General features: G+C 37.5%; 1 protein-coding gene across 1 annotated transcript in view; it reads left to right on the forward strand.

Annotated features, from left to right (window-relative positions):
• Positions 1-21,741, forward strand: part of LOC134169623 (contactin-6-like) — a 146,611-nt gene that overhangs the window by 89,543 nt on the left and 35,327 nt on the right. Inside the window, 7 exon segments of the mRNA XM_062630363.1 lie at positions 597-699; positions 8,341-8,390; positions 8,393-8,521; positions 10,924-11,060; positions 14,528-14,657; positions 15,679-15,710; positions 15,712-15,830. Coding sequence (XP_062486347.1) covers positions 597-699; positions 8,341-8,390; positions 8,393-8,521; positions 10,924-11,060; positions 14,528-14,657; positions 15,679-15,710; positions 15,712-15,830 — 700 coding nt within the window.

Here is a 21,741-nt window from a genome sequence, read left to right on the forward strand (position 1 = left end):
AACCATTACTGTTGAAATGAGTTACATTTAACAAGTTCAGCTGAAAGTTTAGTTTGCTAAAACAATCCCAAACCAGTTGCAAAATTAATGTCCTAAGCTGATGGTTTATCAGATGTTAAACTACAGTTTCAGATGTGGTAATTACATGTAATCAGCCTTTCTCAGGTCTGGAGCTCATATTTGGATGTTTGAAAGTCTTAAGTCTTTAGTATTTTGGACACAGAATTCCATAATTGTATCCAGAATAGAACTACTGTCCTAAGAAGTGAGCAATGTTAAAGGCATTGCTGTTCACACGTTGAGATATAAATCCTAATTTATATCTAAAACCTTAATGCACAACGTACTTGTAATGTAAGCCACGCTCTCCAACATTCAAATGCGCAGAACTCACAGATTTCGCATAAGCTTTCAACATAGAGTTGAACTTCACCCAAAAGGCTAAGTCTGTTCCATAGACATAATGTGTTGATTGCCATGGGTGGAACATAAGGCTCTAACATTATTAATACCATGCTTTCTTTTACACTGAAATTCTGTTGCACTAGGCAGGTCTTAGGCTCAACTGGAGTGCTAGCTGTTTTGATGTTCAACAGGTGTGATGGGGGAGTATGAACCAAAGATTGAAGTGCGTTTTCCAGAAACAACATATGCAGCAAAGGGCTCATCTGTTAAACTGGAATGCTTTGCCCTTGGAAAGTAAGATTTTTGTCTTCTAAAAATGTGGGTTCTAAGGTTCTAATGTTGTTCTACTGTGAGAAGAAATGGTTCTTTCTAACTTGCACAGTAGAACTCATTTGGTCAGAATGTGAATTTGTGAAACTTACTTTTTTTCTTGTAACCTTATCTTGGTTTGATTGTTTCTGCCCTATATATTCCCAGGTATATGAAACACAACTACACCATAACTGAAGCTCTCTTGGCTACAGCATAAAGCTGGGTGGAGGAAAGATAGGGAGGGAAAACTGGAACAGGTATTGTATTCCTTAAGAGCAGTTTTTACTTTGAGATGAGATCTTACTTCTGGTTACAGCATTTAGTGTAACTACACATTCACATCTTATCCTTATCAAAACAAATGCTTTCTTGTATGGCATTGTTAAGAATGAAACTTGGAGAAACAGGCTGTGTTTCAAAAGCATGTAGACTGTGTAGAAAGGATCTAACACATGGCTCCCAGCACCTACACGGTAATTTTGAGGAACCCTGTGAAGCCCTATCAGCAGCCCTTCTTGCTAAAGTCTACAGTTCTATTAGGCTTGCAGTAGCCTATGTTTTTCCTATGTTATTTTTGTTGTATTCATTTACAGAAGTAGTAGTGCATTCAAACAGTAAGGGGTGCTCTGTATTCAAACAGCAGATAGTTAACTGAATAAATGCAACCAGCCTACTAGTCTTTCCAATGAGCAACTGTTTTTCCTAGAAAAGTTAAAATAACCTCACATTGTTGACCTCTATTTAGTTTAAGTTTACCTCAACAACCCGTTTTAAGGCTATAAGCTTTTAAAGTGTTTAGAGCTTTCCCAGAGGTTAAAAGCCTTACTTGCAGACAGCACAAATTAATCAATGTTCCTCTGGAACCTATGCTGGGAAGTAGAAAAATAAAGCAAATAAAAAGTTAATAAGACAGGAAATGGCCTTCCCTTTCAGATGAGATTTTTATATAAACTAACCTTAGGGCTAATCTTTATTTAAGACATATGCATTTTTTTTTTTGGCCCCAAACAAGTACCAGACTGGAATATTCCTGCTAAAGCTGATTCTTCCTTTCCAAATACTGTCAAGCTACTTCTCTTTAAATACCTCCTTAATTGTGTGTGAGTCAGTGCAGGCTTTGCTTTTCAAGTTGTCATTTTACATTTCCATCTGTTGCATGGAAAGCATTTAACAATGATACATTGACTGCAGAAGAGCATTTCAAAATAGAGCAAATGGTATCTAAAAAACAGTGCCTTCTTACTGAAGGGGTAAAGATGGGTCATGTTAATGTTGAACACAGGTTTTGCCACTTTAAGAACATCTTGAGGGGAAAAAAACGGTGGATTGAAAAGACAGATAATGAAATCCCTCAGTGAGCACAGACCCTTCTGTGCTGTGCTTGGAAAATGAAATGGCTGAGGGGGTTAATGCAGCTTGAATATGCATTTTTCTTCATATATAGGACTACAGCTGAAACCTGTGCTGCCGTATATCCCTGGAGTTATACTGCATAAATAGCAGTAATCCATGGGGTGAAAATCCATTCTTCACAGGTTTATTATATAATACTGTTAATGTGCATCTAGTTTAGTGCATGTGTTTGAGAGATGCTGTTGTGAGTAAAGGCTCTTTAGTGGTGTCACTGGAGAATTTCTCCTCTAGGTTGTTTTTTATTTACAGATGTCTCATACCCAAATGTACTTTTTCAGTCCGCTTTTTCACTCTGAACAGACCTTGAACCACACTTTCACTAATGTGTCAATCAGTGAAAAAGCTTTATTTCAGAGCTGGCATTTATATGTGAATAAAGCAAGAGAAACAAATTCCAAGTGAAATACTCTTAACTTATTAGGTAAGGCCAGATTTCTAAAGGTACGTAGGTGATCAGTGGTAACTTTAAAAGCTTTAAGTTTCCTACCTCCAGCTGTTTACAATTGCAGCTACGCACATAAATGCAGCAGTGTAGCCATCGGCACCTTTAGATGCCTAAATTCCACTAAAACTCTAGCCTCTACTATTGTCTGTTTACGTTAAAATCAATTCAACTCAACATTTGTTGAGCTATACCTCTGATCTGTCACAAGCACTAAAGGTTATTATCTCTCTTGGATTTCAGAACTGCTTTCCCATTATCCATAATTTTCTATATTCATACTGTTAGTCCACTGGTTCAGACAATGCTGTTAGCTGCTACTACCTCTGTGCTATGAATAACAGAAATCTTTCACATCTAAGACAGATTATAGGCAACCTGCTGTGGTTTTGGTCTCCAAAAATCTTAAATGATAGTACTTTCATGGTGTTTAGAGAAATAGCATCTCTTTTTCTGTATGGAACAGCAAATCATACCTATTGGACTTTATTCAAAAAACACTTTCACATTTAAAACAAGAGGCCAGACTTATGGCTGAGTTTTAAGATGCCTTTTTAGCTGGGAAAATTCAAAACCATCTAAGTACTCCTACAGCTAGGCATGGGACACCCAGGGACAGGTATATTCCACAGAGGTCTATTGCAAGGCTCTCTTTTTTGCATTTTACATGGAAATATCTCAAAATTGTCATCTAGCCCAGTCATAAACTTTAGCTTGTTTTCAGTAAAATAAATATAAGGAGGCAAAAGAGTCAGTATTTATTTCTGGGGGGAGGGTTTGGAAGGATGGATCCCAAATGGACAAAAGCACTTGGGCAAACTCTTGACTCTGAATCCTGCTTTGTAGAACAGAGACCATGAATAGTAGAGAAGACTTTGAAAAGTAAATTAGTCCTCACTGTGATGGGAAGTACGATTTGGCAAAAGGGAATGTGTGCAGTATGTGACTGCCTGATGACTGGCAGGGGGAATCTAAAAAGGGAAAGAAAAAAAAGCCACCTTATAATTAATTCTTTAAAAGAGGGAAAACTAAAATATGAAATAGCTTGACTATTTCAAATACTGCAGCCTGTGGCAATTTAATAGGAGAGATGAGGGTTTGTGTTCTGCACTAATATTCATTACGTTGACAGTGTTTAATAATATGCCAGTATTAAAAGTCATGTTTTGGATCAAGCTATATTAATCATGCTATACATCTAAATTATTGTTCACTATGTCTTTGAGGGATTGAGTACCATGGAAAGAATTATGTTCAGTTGAGTTACTGTGCTACTTTCTGTAGCTTTCTTCCCAAATAACTATTTTTTTTCTGTTGCACAAGTAAGAATAGTTTCTTGAATGAAAATAAAGTAGACTCATGTCTGGAACACGTATTTGTTAAACTGTGCCTGTGTTTTACATTTTTCTTCTTTCCCTTCTTGAAGTTAGGAAAATAATCTGTCCAGAATCCCTGCAGATGGGCCACTGCCAGTCAAGGCTGTAAAGAGCACATGTGAATGATATAAAACAGTATTTTTCTCAACCCAGAGCATTATTTTTTTGTGTGTGAAGACCATATATACTCCTGTATATGTATTCAAGGAAGGGTTTTTCTAGAGGTTGTTAGTATAAATAGGAAATCATACAGCTACAAGAGGTTTCCAAATAACCATCTTTGGTGAAGATGATTAATTGGTATTCTGCTTTATGCAAGAATACCAGGCTTCTCTTCCTCATTAGATAGCTATTCTAGGATGTTCTCAAGGAGTTTATGTAGGACAGTGAATGGGACACAATGGCAGGTTTCAGGAAAGTTTCCTAAGTAATATATCAGGATGATTAGAAGACAGAGTGGTTTAATCCTAATTCTTCCTTATGTCAGCAGCTGATGCAGACATGATAGCAGCTTTCAAACCTCAGCTTTGTCTCTTTCATGTAACTAGGCATCGCCTTTATTATCAAAGCTGTAGATTTCATTTTATTGTGAAATGTCCTCAGACGCATATGACGCAAGATGAGGCACAGATGCCATGCATCATCTGGCTGCTGAGTCTTTGCTGCAAAAAGGTGGAACCTTCATCTTGGTGTGGGTTGTAATGCTGCAGACAAATTAATTTCATGTTCGATGTGACAAGACTTGTCACCGACCAAAAATTATTTTCCATTGCCTTTTCTTTCTGCGTTAGTAACTTACAAGTTTGTGATTCTAGTGCCTGTATGTAGAATATAAATTAAATTAGTACTCCTAGATGCTCTGAAGATTTAAAATAAGCTGTAGATTTATGTACAGAGACACTCTCATATTTATGCACTCTTCTTATTTACTAAAGTGAAAGCAAGACTTTGTCTATGAAGTGTAATAAATTTGAAAAGTGTACTCATTGTTTCTTTATATATTCCAAAACTTTTTATCCCCAAGCAGTTATGTATTTTAATCTGGCTATTGGTAGTAACTAAATTAGAACAGACCCACCACTTGCGGGACTACCCCAAATCTCCACGGGAAGGTACAAGTCTGTGTAGCAATGTTGGATACTGGCCTTCAATAGAATGATTATATAACATCCTACAAAAATTCACAAGGCTATATTTATTAAACTTGGGTTTATATATATATATATTTTACCTATGTGTGAAGGACAGCTTCACTTATTAGAGCATTGACATGGAAAATAGACAATTTGTTACAAAAAGCAATTTAATTAAATTTTATATTTAAATTTGGGGGGGGGGGTACCTTGAAGGTTTCGTACTGTGGTAATAGTTGCTGTTGGGAGATTTGGATATAAAAATGTAAACTAATATCAGAAGACAGTGAAACCAGCCAAAAAAACCTGCCTTCTGCAAAATACAGTGACTGAAGTTACTGGAAAGTCAGCGATAATGGAGCGTTAGCAAAGACAATGAAGAAATGCAGATCTTCTCAAGCTGTGGTGATAACAAAGGTCCTTCCTATGGATGATAGTACACGGCTGAGCTGTGGATCCTTCTGCAGTCTGCTTGTTTAACCTATAGCTCAGGGTGATGAGGAGCTGCTGTCTTGACAAATCAATTCCTTCTGCTGATAAAACTAGGCCACTTGGTGCAAGACTCCCTGGCAGGAGAACAGTGTTGTTAACTATATATTGCAATTACACAATTAAACACAGCAAAACTGATGAACCAAACTGATGTTTTTGTCATCCTGCTGCAACTAACAATAGAGGGAGTGCATTTCCAACACCCTTGTATGTGGCCAAAAAATGAGATGAGTTTGTTTGAAACCTCTCCAAGGATGTCATTAGTATGTGGCGTGGATAAGGAAAACAGAACAGCATCTTCAGTTCAAACCCCGGTAAACTTGACTTGACAAGTTGACAGAATAGGCCTTTTCCCACAGAGCCCTGCCTCTGGCCTTGGTGTCAGCGCAGACTTTCCTTGTTCATGAATAGTTGGTACCAAGAGAAAACAAATGGCTCCTAGAACAGGAAATATTTAGATGAAACAATTTCAGGTAGCACAGTGTGAATGAATGCATCTAATTGTTTTCCTTCTCCCATATGGCTTTAGTTTTCTTTAATGTCTTTGTTACCAAAAAAAAAAAATCAATCCAAAAGAAATGCCTTTAAAATAAGTAGTTAAACATTTTTGGCATTCAATGCACTGCATGCTTCTGTTACACAGTAGCTATTCACCCACTGTTTAATATGCAGTAGCATTTTAAAAGCCAGCCATACTCTCCTTTCTGTCACCAACCATCTGAATCAATCTACTGTAAGACTGCAAAATACCTCTGGCTGTTTTCCTGACTAAAGCAAGCAATTGTGGGACAGACCTATTGTGCACTAGAGCTGCATTTCTTTCAAACAACTAAAAGTAACTTAGTTTACAGAAGTTCTGCACAAATAATGTCATGCAAGATTTGTGGAGGAGACAGTACCTTTTAACAGACTAATCAGTGCATTTGAGCAGAACAGACAAACCCTTTTAAAGTTCCTTGTAAGGAATAATATTAAACCAGTTTGCATCTGAAATAGGTTTTTGGTCTCATAATGAAAAACAATTAATACAGGCCGTGATGAGAACTGTTTTCCAAAAAGACTTGAAATTTAAACATTTATATAGGCCTTGAACCAAAATGGGAAATAGAATAATAAAATCTCAGTAGTTCTTTACACGTTTTCACTAGTTGATGATATCTGGCATGTCCCAGTCCCTTTCATTTGTAGTAAATTGTTCAGCTTTTGGAGGGGCCTTGTGAGAGTCAGAATATGTGAGTGCCTTTATAAGGTATTCATGAATATGTACACACTTACCAGTCCAGAGCTAATACCAGAATCTGGAATAAATTGCTTATAGTTCCAAACTCTTTTCATGGGCAGCTCAGTTCTGGTGGAAAATACAAGGTAGCTAGAGAAATTATTATGCTGCTTAAATAGCTCATAGGGTTATTATGGGATTTTTTTTGTTGTATGTTGAAGTGGTCAAGCTGTAAATTGCCCTGCACATAGACTATTTCTGTTGATTTTATTTGTAGTTACTCTGCTAACACCTGCCTAGCTGTTCAATCTGTGTAATTTGCTGAATACTCACACATCTGCATCCTTGTGGTTCTGCCTCTAAGTGAACTTGTTAACATCATAGCCATATAGACTCAAAATGCAGAAATTAAGCTTAAACTTACCTGTGTTAATCAAATCACAGCTACAGACAAGTTACTTTCTTTGATCAATAAACATGGATTTGAACCAGAGACCTGAATAAGGTGCAAGCAGTTCTAGCCCCTGCTAAAAAGGAATAAATGGTTTGTACATCAGCACTGCAGGACTGAGGCCTTGGGGACTGGCAGGCAAGGGCAATGTGCCCTTCTAATTTCCATGGAAGTTATGTTTTCAAGTTCAGCACTGAGTGTTTGCTGTTTATGTTATTTCCAATCAAAATGTCAGCATTTAGCCAAAGCTTCTGTAAAAAGCTGTTCAAAATGTAATTGCTCATCTGCTTAGAAAAAGAAACTTAAGTTTTGCAAATGCAGAAAGTAACTGTGAAATCCAAGACTATTAATATTTCAAAGTGTTTTGGTGACATAATAGATCATGAAAGTGAGGCTTGTTGGGTTTGTGATATTACGAGAAATCCAAGAAGTATTTATAGCTGCCTTCACACTTGACTATATTTTTATTGTATTGAATACATTGATCCAAACATAAATGAAAATGACAGAAAGCTATGAGAACATGAAATAAGAAATATTCTCTTTTGTTTCTGTCTCCTTTCAGCTTCAGTGTCTCATGCTTTCCACTTCTTCAGCTATCTGTCTGCCCTCCTCTACCCTGGCCCCCATTTTTTATACCTAGATTTATTGGTATTTTTAGGTCCTTTGAGTTCTTGTCCAATATTTCCTATTTTGAAGTGTGAAATACCTGTAATGCTATAGGGAATTTGTTTGGTCTGAAAACCAGTCAATAATTCAGTGCTTCTATGGAGCTTATTTGGACTTCCAAAGTCACTTCTTCAGTGTCACAGTGTTTACAGGCAGGCTTGAGCCCTAGCTAAGAGTTACTGTGGGAAAAATCCAAATCGGCCTAAGAAGAAATCATAGAATTGACTGAGAACTTCAAGCCACTCTTTGACTTTTGCTTCTAAATAAATTAGATAGGTTATAAAACCTGCCTTATGTACCTCTGTATGTCAGAAATGTAAATTATTCATTTTTTTACATATCATTACTCTTCTGAAAGGATTTAACATTATGTTCTCCCTGCTATAACAAATGTTCTCTTTTTTCTCTTATAAAATATAATTATTTAGTCCTGTCCCTAGTATTAGCTGGAAGAGGTCTGATGTAAACTCATTGACAAAAATGAGCACAGCAAAACCAAAGGAGTTCTTGAAATCCCAAATGTTCAGCAAGAAGATAAAGGCTCTTATGAGTGCATCGCAGGAAACATTCGAGGAATAAACATTGCAAGAGGTCAATTATCTGTCTATGGTGAGAAGATTGATTAATTCTTTTGGGTTTTTTTTTGAGTATGATGGTGTTCAGATGTATTTTGTAGATGAAGTCTATTAGCCCCTTACTGGAGATAAGAAATGTAGTTCAGGTTAAGCTGATTAAATAATGATTGTAGGTCTGCAGTGACCTTCACTGAATTACATCCTCAGCAAATAAAGATATTTTGCATTAAAACTCAGATTGAAAATGTGGGCTGTGACATGATGAAGTTGTAAAGGTTAATATAAGGCAGAAAGAAATCCCTAGTACATTTGCATGAAACAGGCAGAAAGATTTACTCTCAGTAGCTCACAGCAGCATAAAGCTGTGCTGTCCCGGATGCAGATCAGGGAAGGATTCATGAGGTTTTGGTTCATGTGGCTGTAAGATTATTTCACCTCTTATTCTAGCAGAACTGTATTGCTCCATAAACAGATGAGAGCAGAGCAGGGGAAACTCATTCCACTGCTTCCATCCTCCTTGTCTATAAGTGGAGAATAATATATCTGTGAAACTGTTCTCCTTTTCCTTTTCCCTTCCCTCATGCATTAATTTCCTGTGATGCAAGTCACACATGATGGTTCCTTATAGCCACAGCGAATTATATGCTCTTTAGTCCCATTGTTAATACTTAGAGAAAGTAACATATTTCAACATAAATAAGAAAGGAGATAATTTCTTTATCTCATAAATCTTTCAAAAGAGTGGGAATAAAAACCAACCCAACCCAAAAGCACGGCAAAAGTAACAGTGAGCAAAAATTACAAAAAGCTAGACTGAGCCTACACCTGACTAACATCCGTTGAGAAGACCTTGGAAAGTACTTTTGTTCTTTATAAGTAAATCTCTTCTAATGAAGAGATGCAGGCTTTGCTGATAAACCACCAGTCTCCTGCAGCCATGACTAATATCAAGATACATGCCAGGAATACAGCAGTCTGCTGCTCTTTTGAATATTTAATTGCTTCTTTGCTTTTGGAGGGTTATTTTTATTCTCGTTCACTAATTTTTGCAGAACATCAATCAAGCAGTTCCATTAAAATTAAGTTCAGTAGATTACCTGGACATGATTGATAACAGCATAGGCAATTACAAAATTATGATCAGTTAATGCAATCTAAAACAATGAGCTTATTAAATGTGTTTTGTAAATTAATTAATAGCTGTTCATAGTGAAATATATAAACAGCAGTCATTAAGCTTTTGCACAAGTTTGGTTTTTATCATATTAGGAGTGGGCTGGTATATTATCTGCATAATTGACTTCCTCTTGCTTAATTTCTGTGCTGCGGTGCTCTTGCTCAGTAGGCAGCTTGTCTTGAGGAAATAGGGTTTATTTCCTGGACATTGTTGCTTTGTGTCTGATACCTGGATCCCGTGCTTTAGGCTCTGAGTGCAATAAAAATGAGGTGTAATTAGAATCACTTCTAAGCATGGTGAGATGTATCCCAGATACTTCCCCATTCTGGGAAGCAGCTTGTTGGCATGGTATTACTCTGGTGTTGGACAATCTTGAAGTGCTTTGTTGGGACAGAGTCACGAGCTACCTGCGGAACCATGCTGTAGAGGAAGGCTTATTCTGCTGGTCTCAAAGGATAATGATTATCTTCTTAAAACTGAATTGCTCTATGTAAGAACTGCATATATGTATATATATGTATATACATATGGAGACTACAGCATTATGATTTAATAACCCAGCCAAACATTTTTCATAGGATGTTAGGACACCAGCCGCTCACGGTAGAGGCAGAGGGATGCAACCTATTATCTCACTTGCATGTGGCTTTTGCAGAGCTCATATGTGATTCCTGAAAGTTCTGCTGCTACACAGAAATGAATTTATGCCAATGTGCCACAAGTATTCAGAAGTTGTTATCCTCATCTGAGTAGCCCTAATTCTTTTGTGTATTATTTGTGTGGTAAATTACACCCAAACAACCCATGGTCTCAGATATGTGGGTAAAATAGAGGGGTAATATTTATAATCCATGTGTTTTATTAACTGACAAATGATTTTGAAATTTCTATTTTTGGTGCACAGATTCAAGTACCTTTAGAGGAAGACTGTTTCTCAAAAAGGAGTAGTTATAGTGCTTTCAGAGAGCATGACCAGAATTTCAGACATCTAAAATCATTGCTTCTGCAAACTTTGCCCATAAAAATGAATAATATCTAAACCAACTGCCTGCCTACCAGCCACTTGATCTCCAACATTTTTTCCCAAGTTAGTCCTGATGTTTAATGCTAAAGAATTGTTTTGCAGAATTTACTTGTGATACGAAAAGAACGTGTTGGACAAATACTAATTAGCCTTGCTCAGTTCATTAATTAATGGCAACATACCCCCAGCGACATCAGTTTTCTCCTGTTTAAAATGGTTTGCATATTCTTTTCAGCACTCCCTGAATGGGATAAAAAGATCCAAAATGCCTTTCTGTCTCTCTATGACAGTTTATTTTGGGAATGTAAAGCTAAGGGAAAACCAAGCCCTTCCTACAGTCAGTTAAAAAATGGCCAGCCACTCACACCAGAGGTAAGGTTCCTGATGGCTTTTTTTTTGCTTTCTTGCTCATCTTTTGGGTTAGTTTGTTTGGTTTTTTTTTCATGATTTAGTAATGACACTCATTCTACAGTGCATTACCTTTTTTCAGAAACTTAATTAAAGGTTAACATCAAAATGAATATATTACCAGCAAATCCTAGGAACAAAGCCTCGGTTCTTCGAGTTAATCTTTATTGAAAATGTATGGTATTGCCAGTTCATATAGAGATATGCCAATTTTCTCATATGGCTTCTTATAGAACTTCTAATTAGTACAAGATATGCCAGTAGGTATGGATAGGTTTAAAAATATAATTTGTAGTTAATGAAAGAAGGGTCTATCATAGAATCATAGAATAGTTAGGGTTAGAAAGGACCTTAAGTTCATCTAGTTCCAACCCCCCCTGCCATGGGCAGGGACACCTCACACTATCCAGAAACATTAAACACATTTGTAGACATAATCTGTAATTTGGGGAATTGATAAGATGCCAAATGACTGTTTGTGGAAGTGTATTTCAGAGCTGGCATTACAAAATTGCCTGTTAACTCGTGTTTTAATTCTGTTTGTGTTCTTAAGCTGTAGGCTGGATAGATCTTCGGTCTCATGCAGTATGGCAATTCTTGTGCTATCTTAATCCTTTAGCTGAATTAGCTATGAAAATCAGTTAATATTGAGATTAATAGTTTTCTGGCACTATACAGTGAAATAATAGACTAAAGAAAACTTTATAAGGAAAATGTGAATAAGTGAAAGAACTTTCTTAAAGGAAAAAGAAGGATCAAGTGGAAAGGGAAGTAGTGAAGTAGGAGTGCAGGAGGAGAGAGGCAATTGATTGAAGCTCACTTGTACCTGATCAGATACTTATGTAGACAGCTCTTTGAAATCCTTTGTCTCTTTCCAGGCAGTATAATAATACTTCTGTGGTGGCTATGCTTTGGCACATTTGTCTTCTAATCTTCAGTTGTTGGCAACCTCATGGAGAATGACTTCTGTGGCAAGAGGCTCTTTGCTGCGGTTGCCTTCTGCTGAGGCCAAGTTTTCCTCCTTTATTAAGCATCTATTCAGCATCTATCAGGCATAAAATGGCATGGCTCATCTGCAATGTATTTTTACTTGGTTGGAAAAAATAATCCTGTGATTAATTTCTATCTGTCAATAACAGATACAGAATAATTTCCAAAACATATGGGGTGAATTAGCACCTGCTGGGTTGCAGAACTAGGACTTGTTTGACTTAGTACTACTTCTTTGAAGCAATTGGAGTGGGGTCCAATCATCCTTATGATTTTCTGCTGGATTAGTCCTAAATGGAATCCAACTAGCATCTGAGAAGGCTAGCCAGAATTTACTTGGATTGAAATTTTCCTAAACATGATCTTATTGTCACCTCTTCCTCAGTAATATTATCTAGTCTTTCTCTTTGAAGACAGTGATATTTAGAATCTGTCACTTAGATTGTACAGTTTCTATAAAAAAGAATAAAACACTCTACAGATATTTTCAACCAACATTTTCACAGTACTTACGGTATATTGTAAATGGAATACTTCAGGCAACAAAACGTGGAATGCTATTGCTCAATGGTCAAAATGGATAGTTTAGGGGTGAAAGTACAAGGAAGGTGTAATAAAATATTCAGTCTTTCACAGCACCCTGCTCGCCAGAAGTATCATAGGTAGAATACTTTCCAGACACTTTACACCTTGGGGATGGCTCTGAAGATGTTGTCTACTCTTTGTCAAACCTTTATTTCTGAGCACCTAGTTGGTCATCCCTGCATTATTGCTGCTTGTGTACATGGCATGCTTTACTCTTCTTTTTGTCTGCGTAGCTCAAAAGAGCCAGCAGAGAATGGTGGGGAATTCAGCATGTGTATGAAACATGAGAGTTGCTTTAGAAGAGGGTTACACATTCAAAGGATGATTGTAAAAGTAGAATGTGTAGAGAGGATGGCAAACAGCCTGAAGGTAAAATTAAGTATGCAAAAAATATCTGTAGTGAGAGCCTCAAAAACCAGAAAATTTAACAGTGTATAAGTAATGTAAAGTTGTTAATTAGTTTGCAATACACCAGCCATACGACCGCAGGCTGTGCTCTCATCAAATTTCCAAGCTAAACAAGGTTGGTCTGGATCAGTTCTCGGTTGAGAGACCTCCAAGGAAAAGCCAGTGTAGAGAAATAGAGCTCCATGTCTCAATAGGTGGCACTCTGCAGGCACAGCAGGTGAAATCACCCCCAACAGGTTGTTAAACCGGCTTATCTGTGGCCACACAAAAAGTTAGGTTCTATAAGTTTAGCAGGTCACAAATAGGTCTTAGATGTTCGCAACTGTTCAGCAAAGACTGTACTGTATACTCAGTGTATGCTCCCATTAGTGGTTCAGAGGCAGTAAAGCCAGATTAAAGGAGCAGCATAATAGCAGTATCAGTTATTTCAGACTTGAATTTCGTGATGGTATTTATAATCCCTGTTGTGGGTTTCTTCCAAACTCACTGGTTTTGGGGGTCAGATTCTCCTCTCCTCCTCAGTGGAGCTAATACTGTCTCTAGAGGTTAGTAATTGTAAAATCACAATGTATTATCTCAAAGTTATGTCTATCGCATGAAACAGGCTTTTTTCTATTTGCCAAAATAGAGCAGATGAAACTCCTTTAAGTACAGGCAAACCTAAGCTCTGGTCCAAATTTACCTACTGTGTAGCTTTCTCTATTTTGGCAGAATTGCACTGAAGAAATTTAGTGCGTATAAAATTCAAGCTATGAGGGGCATGGTCTCCCTCCGATCTGAACGGCTGCCTGTGGGTTTCCAATAGGAATATAAAAGAGTTGGTTTTCAGTAGAGCTTTTTCAGTAGATCATTTTTCTGTGGCTTGTGATCTGATGACATTTGAAATGTTTCCATTATCTGAGCACCTCTGTCTCCTGTGGAGCTTTTCTGATCATCTTAGATCATCATCATCTGATTTATCTAATTGGATGAGGGGGGTAGGCCATGTTTCACCATGGCCTCAGACAGGGCTGCTGGTGCAGCTTCTTGGGAGCCATATGGAACATGCTCCAGGCTCCCAGTGTGGAGCAGCCGTACCTGCTTTATGGTAGCCACTTCAGCGTCTGCTTCACAATGAAGCATACCCACAGAATCACAGTTCAGCAAGCACAGAAATGCATGCCACAGCTGGAACATCTGGGCAAACCTGCCTAAGGCAATGACACTGCGACACGTGCCTCAGGTTCTTAGGAAGTTTGAAGCCAAGAGGTCTGAAAACATAACCATCATCATATAGTGAGGTTTACATCACATTTTATATTTCTGACACATTCATCCACGCTGCTTCCAGGTAAATTAACATTTCTGCTTCTGAATTACGACCAGGAGCACCAGTGTGATACCAAAAAATTTTGGGATTGTACATTCATTGTCCCTGTCAGTGTTTTTTGCTTATATTTCTTTATCAGGAAAGAATTCAAATAGAAAACGGAACTCTTATCATACCTATGCTGAATATGTCAGACTCTTGCCTCAATCAGTGCGTGGCAGAAAACAAGTGCGGCACTATTTATGCCAGTGTTGAGTTGCAAGTGATAGGTGAGTAAACGCCACTAAAATGAGCAGGTGCTGAGTATAAAAGGACACTCATTGGAGAAAAATTGAAATTAAGGAATTAGTAGATTACTTTCCACCTGGCAGTTCAAGTCTGATGCTATTTCTTTGCTGCTTGCTTTTCACCCACATACAAATGTTCTTTTAATTTTGTTTCATGACAGGCCTGGGGGAAGAATCTAATCCATCTATGGTCTTTTTTTTTTTAACACATACACACAAGTTTAATGAATGCTGTTTCTCACTTAGTATTTTGAGTTATTAATAGTTATTCTGCAGTTTTTAAGTCTTTTGAGAAAGCAAGAAAAATAGTTTTAACTATAAACAAAGAGCATATGGCAAATATGTATGCAAAAACAACGTAGCAAGTGATCTCATTAATGATTACTAATGCACATAAAATGGAATTTGTACATATATATATTCTGTTATAGATATTAAAATATAAAGTTTGTTCAATGGCCAAATACTAGTGAAACTAGTAAAAGACTTTAAGAGCACCTGTTGTATAGTTCTTGTGGTTTTTCCTTCAAGAGTGAATTTTCACATAAATTACTGAAGAAATAAACATATTTTCAGTAAACAGTGTCAGTTTTTGAACAGAAAGCCGTTGAAAATCTGTGATTATAACTGAATACTCTCTGCAGATGAGTACATGTGACTGGGATCAGGAGTTTGATGTTTATCCTGCTGACATAGCTCTGCTCAAGGTTCTTCGTCATAGATAGAGGTATTCTCCCAGCCTGCAGATAATCCTAAGGAAAAATTGTCAGAGCAGACAGTTTCTAAGTAGACAGAAGCAGAATAAACATTAAATAAGACACAATGAATTCCATTCTTTGGTCATTAAATACATCTTTTTTCTTAAATACATGTACTTTCGTCAAAACCTCAAGCACAAAGAAATTATTGGATTCACCTACTATGTAACTTGGAAGAATTTAGCAACTTCATTTAGTAGCTTGTCAGCTGCATACTGCTCTGCTCTTTCTTATTCTGTTTTCAGCTGCAGTACCTGATTTTTCCAAAAATCCTGTGGAAAAAAAAGTCTGTTGTTCAAATTGGAGGTGAAGCTACAATTGGGTGTAAACCAAGTGCTTCTCACAGAGCAGTTATTAACTGGAGAAAAGGCCCAGAGATTCTGCACCAGAACAAAAGGTACCATCATAAATCAGTTGCTGGATCGGTGGGAATTCTTTGTTTTAATAATATCATTTAAACACCACTGACACACAGCTAGCTTAGTATTTCTTTTGGCAGCTCATTGATGGAAAACTTTGATGCCAGAGGCCTCTTTGTCTTTAGTGGTGGCCATACAGTTCTGTGGATATAAACCTGGTTGAGAACAAAGCCAAACTGAATACACGCGGGTAATTGTATGATACATGTGTTTGTGTTCATCAGCAGTTAATCCACTGCAATGCTATCAGAACTGACTGTTTACCACACATAAAGCCGGAGTGAATCAGCTTCATGTAGGAGACATCAGTGGAGGCTTCAGGGAAGCAGACTATACCCCCAGGCTATGGCATAATTGCTTCACAGCTGTACAGGTTGTATAATAAGCCATAACTACATCAGCCTCCATATTCTGTCTCTTCTGTTTAGGCAGGATTTAGCCACTGGATCAGCATACTTGTATACTCCCCCAACAACTGGAATGGGGTTGCATGGTCTTCGCAGGGCTTTATTGACATTTTGTCTGCAATGGCCAGTAGCTTATCTGTGAGTTAACACAAACCATCAACATTATTACATGCTAATGTCAATTAAACAGTAAAGCATTAAAATCAAAAGCAACTTAAGTTGTGAACAGTATGCACAATATATAACTGTGATGATATTTCCATATTCAAATGTAGACAGGAAAATGGGCAACAGTGTCTAAGAAAGAACTGTAATCTTTATTAGCAACCCTTTTGTTAGCGTAAGAACTGACACATAACCACTGGAATGGTTATATGAGGTGCTTTATTGCAGCGCTGGGAAACTAGGGTTACGCACCCAAATCTGGCTTCAACCCCGTCACATCGCACTTGCAATTTATACACTAAGAATTTCATAGCTAATGCATATTCAACACAGATTACATCATTGACTAATACATATGCATCAAGGATTGCCACATCAGTCTACTACGACATCAGCCTCTTTTGTGCTTCCGCAGCCCCCCTCTGGTGGTCGTCCTGATGAAGTAAGGAGTCTTCCTCGGATGAAGTAAGAAGTCTTCCTCAGCTTGTCCTGTTCACTTTTTGTTCCTTGGACATGTCCCAACCATTATGTGGATGCCAGCATTCTCTTATTTTCACTTGACTACTCCTGGTACTTTCGTAAGTTCTGCTTTGGCAGAGTTTCACAATACTCCCCTAAATCCACCCATATACCCTTCCCCATATATGACTATGTGAGTTGCTTATCGTTATAGCTACCATTGTAATGCTTAGTTATAAAGTAACTAAGATACACAATAGAAGAATTTCAACTTGTTCTTAAACTTTCCTAATACATAAAACCCCTCTACTGATTAACAGATTTTCAAATATAATTATCTTTTCTCTTTGTACTATTGTTTCAACACACAATTTCACCTATTACTAACACTTTTAGTTTACAAATATAACAACAACATTGCTTTAGCCTACTATCATTTTCAAAGACCAAACCCAGAATTAGTAATTCAAAAAGCCCTGGAAATTGAACACCAGATTTTGTGCATAGGACCTCACAGAGGTTAGTTTGGGTCACATAAGACATAATTATAATACATTAAAACAACGTTATTTAAAACTGTGACATGGAGAAGTATTTCCCATGTTAGAGTAACGTACAATGCAGCTAAAAGTAAATCAGAGAAGTATTTGTGAAAGAAAGTACAAATCTGAGAAGTATTTCCCATATGTGCTTGCAATGAAACAGCAATATTTGGGTAAACAGCCCATGCTACAGGGCATAGAGAATTTTCCAATTATTTCCCCACTTTCACCAATAGCAGTTTTATTTTTAACTGCTCAGCTGATGATGAAAAATAATTTTCTGCTTAGTGTTCAGTCAAATCTTTATTTGCATTTTGATTGTACTGTCTATTCAACAAAGAGCTGCTCATCCTATCAGACACAGCCTATCCCTACAGTATGTAGAAAATATGCTCAGTATACAGTTTGCTACAGGTAGTCCCTGGATTTTCTGACATTGAAAAAAGGAGTGAGGAAAGCACTGTTTAAGACTTAGAATTTCAATAGTTGAATTAAGCCTAGATCTTGAGATTCTAGTAGCCTGATATTCCCCCATCTGATTTGCTTATAAAACATACTTACATACTGCATACAGTATTTACATGTGCTTCTGTATTAATTTACTAACAATAATTATAAGCGCATTGTAATTTTTGAGCATCCCAGAAGGGCTTCTGGCATTTAGCAGGAGTAAACAAAAGGAGGAGGATTTACACTGAGGCAAAGGGAGAGACTGTTTAAATTCTGTGTGCAAAATATTACCAGTTCATCCACTGATGCAAAGTATAATTTGAGGGTTTTTTGATTGTTAAATGACAAAATAGTTAATGTCACAGTTTTAAAGGAGAGAAAATAAATCATCTACATAGTATTTTTCCAGAGATCCTTGTGACAGAAAGCAGAAAATGAAATAAGGATTTGTATGGCTGTAATAAAAGTACACAGCTAATTAAAGTACTAAAATCACATATAACTTTGCTCCTAATAAAGAGAAGGAACCTGGTCTGCCTTTCTCTATATATATGATTAAACATGTCACATACAGATTAATTATTTTAATGAACTTATTTCTGCTCTCTTTTTATTGCCCAGCAACTATAATCTCTATGGACTCCTTTACTACCTTTAAAAAACTATAAAATAAGAAATTGGTGCAGTTAGAAGTGCTGAAAAAAAAAGCAAATACAAATCCCTTGCTGTTCTGACAGCAAAACTGTGATGGACACGTTGCTAAATAAATCAGATCACATAACTTCTTCAGAATATTATAGAAATTCAGTCTTTTGTTACAGAAATAGTGCAACTAGACCTTTTCTACCTTCGGCGATAAGAATATTCTTTCTTTTCCACATTCTTTCTTTCAGCCATGATAATAGTTTATTTGCAATAGTCATGCATACATGGTCACTGCTCTCCCTGATCATCTGAGTTTCACAATATGACAAGATAACACTGCTTTATAGTAATGTTAATTTGTAAGTATGCATAGAGAGGTGGGTTAACTAGGAAGGGCTAATTAATAGACTAAATTAAAGCACCATGAAATATTTTTTATTTCCTTTGAGGATTTATTTAACAAACCTTTTTAGGTTTATGAAGCTGCAGCATTTGGGCCCTGGATATTTGAAAAATATGTTAACATTTCCTGAGTCTGAATCTTTTGCTGTGGGCCAGAACTGGAGGTCCTTAGCCCTTGATCCCCTTTTCAGGGCACAGACAGTTTACGCCAGTCCTGCCTCTCTCTCGTTTTCTCTGCAGCTTGAATACATCATTGCCCAGATCTATGTAAAATATTTTATTGCAATTGATGCATATATGTAAATCCTAAAAAATCCCAGATAAATCAGGTTTTATATTAGATGGTAAAACAAAGCCTAAACATATCTGTACCAGGTCTGCTTACTGCTCCCAGTCTTCATGTCCCCTCTCCTTTGAGTATTTGTCCTGGGTTCAGCAGTAGCAGTCATTTTTCTCCTTCTTAGTAGCTGTTGCAGTGCTGTGGTTTTGACTTTCAGCCCGGGAACAGTGCTAACACTGATGTTCTTAGTTGCTGCCCAGTAATGTTTAGTCTGACCAAGGACTTCCTGAGTCTCATGCTCTGTCAGGGAGGAGGGGAAGCCGGGAGGAAGCAGAGACGAGACACTTGACCCAAAGTAACCAAAGAGGTATTTCGTACCACAGCATGTCATGCCCACTATATAAACTGGAGGCAGTTACCCAGAAGGGCGAGATCACTGCTCGGGTCGGGCTGGGTATCGGTTGGCCTGTGGTGAGCAGTTGTATTCTCTTCCCTTGTTATTTCCCTTATCATTATTATTATTGGTGGTAGCAGCAGTGGTTTGTGTTATACCTTAGTTACTGGACTGCTCTTATCTCAATCCATGCGAGTTACAGTCTTTTGATTCTCCTCCCCATCCCTCCGGGAGTTGGGGGGGAGGATGGGGGGTAGTGAGAGAGCAGTTACATGTCTGGGCTTAAACCATGATGGTATTCTACTTTAAAATTTTCAGAAATAGCTAAATTCCAGCTTCATTCATATGGCTCACCCCCTTAGTTACGGGATTTATCTTTGGTTCTTGTTACTTGCCGCCTAAGAGAGGGAATTCAAGGTTATCAGCTGCAGGAATCAAAAAGAAATTCCACAGTGGTTGGCTAATCCTAGCTACTTTTACCTGCTCTCTTCGTGTGATCCCGTGGTCAGCTTCTTTGGATCATGTAGCAGTACAGCTGCAGGTTTTCTTTTCCACAATTAACCCCCTTCTTTGGATCAAAGTCTTGAGAAATTGGCTTTCAGGAGCAACAGCACTTGGCTGGTGGGCAACTGTTTGAAAAGATTGTTTGCCCTTTGCCAAAGGTGTGACTTCTTCCTGGCATGTGCTGTGGATTTTAGCTCAATGTAGAAATGAAATGTGACAAAGAAGAACAAGCTTAATGTTCTGAACTCCAAGCCTGTAGAATTTGACATAGATAAGAGCTATTTTCATATATGGTCATATATTCTCAGCAAGTGCAACAGGGCTTCTCTTCACTTCTCCCTTCTATCACCTCACGTGTCCACTGAGGAAGAGTAGAAAGGAACAGTTCATATATTAAATAAAACAAATTTGCAAGTCTAGACACTGATCTCATCATAAAAATATGTCTTGTTAGTGCCTTCAGTGGATTCAGGATCAGACCCCTCAAGGGAAAGTTATAAAAATTCTTTTTGATTTAAGCATTTAATAAATGGGAATTGCAGCCCCTTTTGCTTTACCAGAGAGAGGTGCTATTCCCTCACCATGAGTTGAATATCACCAAACACTGTAGTGAATGCATACAAACACATGTGATTCACTCCACTCAGAATTTAAATTAGGATAGCTGAGAAATGAGGTAGGCTGAAAGAATGCATTACTCATACTTTCCATGCATTAATAATCAGTAATGAGCAAATAGTCATAATTTAAATTGTTTTCTGGGACTGGACAAGAAGTATGTTTAGGGGTCAATAACATGTTCAATCCTTGTTGGCTCCTAGCCTTGCTTTCACGATTCAGTTCTGTCCCATCTCTGTGAATGATAATAACTGATTCTCTGCCATAAATAAAGCTGCTCTGTGTGGTAAAATCATCCCTCCCATTCTACACTTAATTTTGGTGTTTTGCACTCAATTTCTTGCCATATTCAAAGGAAATGTGGGAGAATAATTAAGCACCAAAATGAAAACCTGTCTTTCAACAGCCTTATGCAAAGAAAACTGAGCAGGTATTGGATCTGAAGACATCTAACTCTATGGGTGAGGGCAATTATCTGGTAATTGCTGAAGTCTTACAGCTGCCCCTTGGAATGTCAAAATCAAGGGGATTTTCCTGCTCTCATGTGAAACACAAGGACCCAACAGGTTTCATTACCTGCAAAGTGAGGTCTGCCCACAGCTGTGTGCTGCATCTGAATTGCTTTATCAGTCTCCAGGGCAGGACCCTTCTCCTACAGCCTTCAGAGCACTCATGGCCACCATCTGTTTCTGCATATCTTATGCTGCTCCACTGCTTCCAAAACCATGGACATTTTAGCACATTTTAAACTTTTTTGTTATTTGAGAAAAGAATCCTCTCTTGTGATTGCTGTTGTAATTAGAGAGATAAGGAGTTAAGAAATAAAGGGAATTAATTGGTAAACAGGAGGATTCCGCTATCAACTGATCAAATACAACATACAGTGCATATTGCAGTGTGAAATAGCATTTCAGCTTGAAACAGTTTGAGAAGAAATGTGTCAGGGCAGTTCAACAAATTTCAATGAAACATTTCAATTAAGAGAATGTCAACACTGTTTGTTTAGCTTGTACTGAAACCTTC

The sequence above is a fragment of the Pezoporus occidentalis genome, unplaced genomic scaffold, assembly GCF_034315485.1.
Source record: "Pezoporus occidentalis ecotype Australia unplaced genomic scaffold, CSIRO_AGI_Poc_V1 ctg35, whole genome shotgun sequence".
Taxonomy (NCBI): domain Eukaryota; kingdom Metazoa; phylum Chordata; class Aves; order Psittaciformes; family Psittacidae; genus Pezoporus; species Pezoporus occidentalis.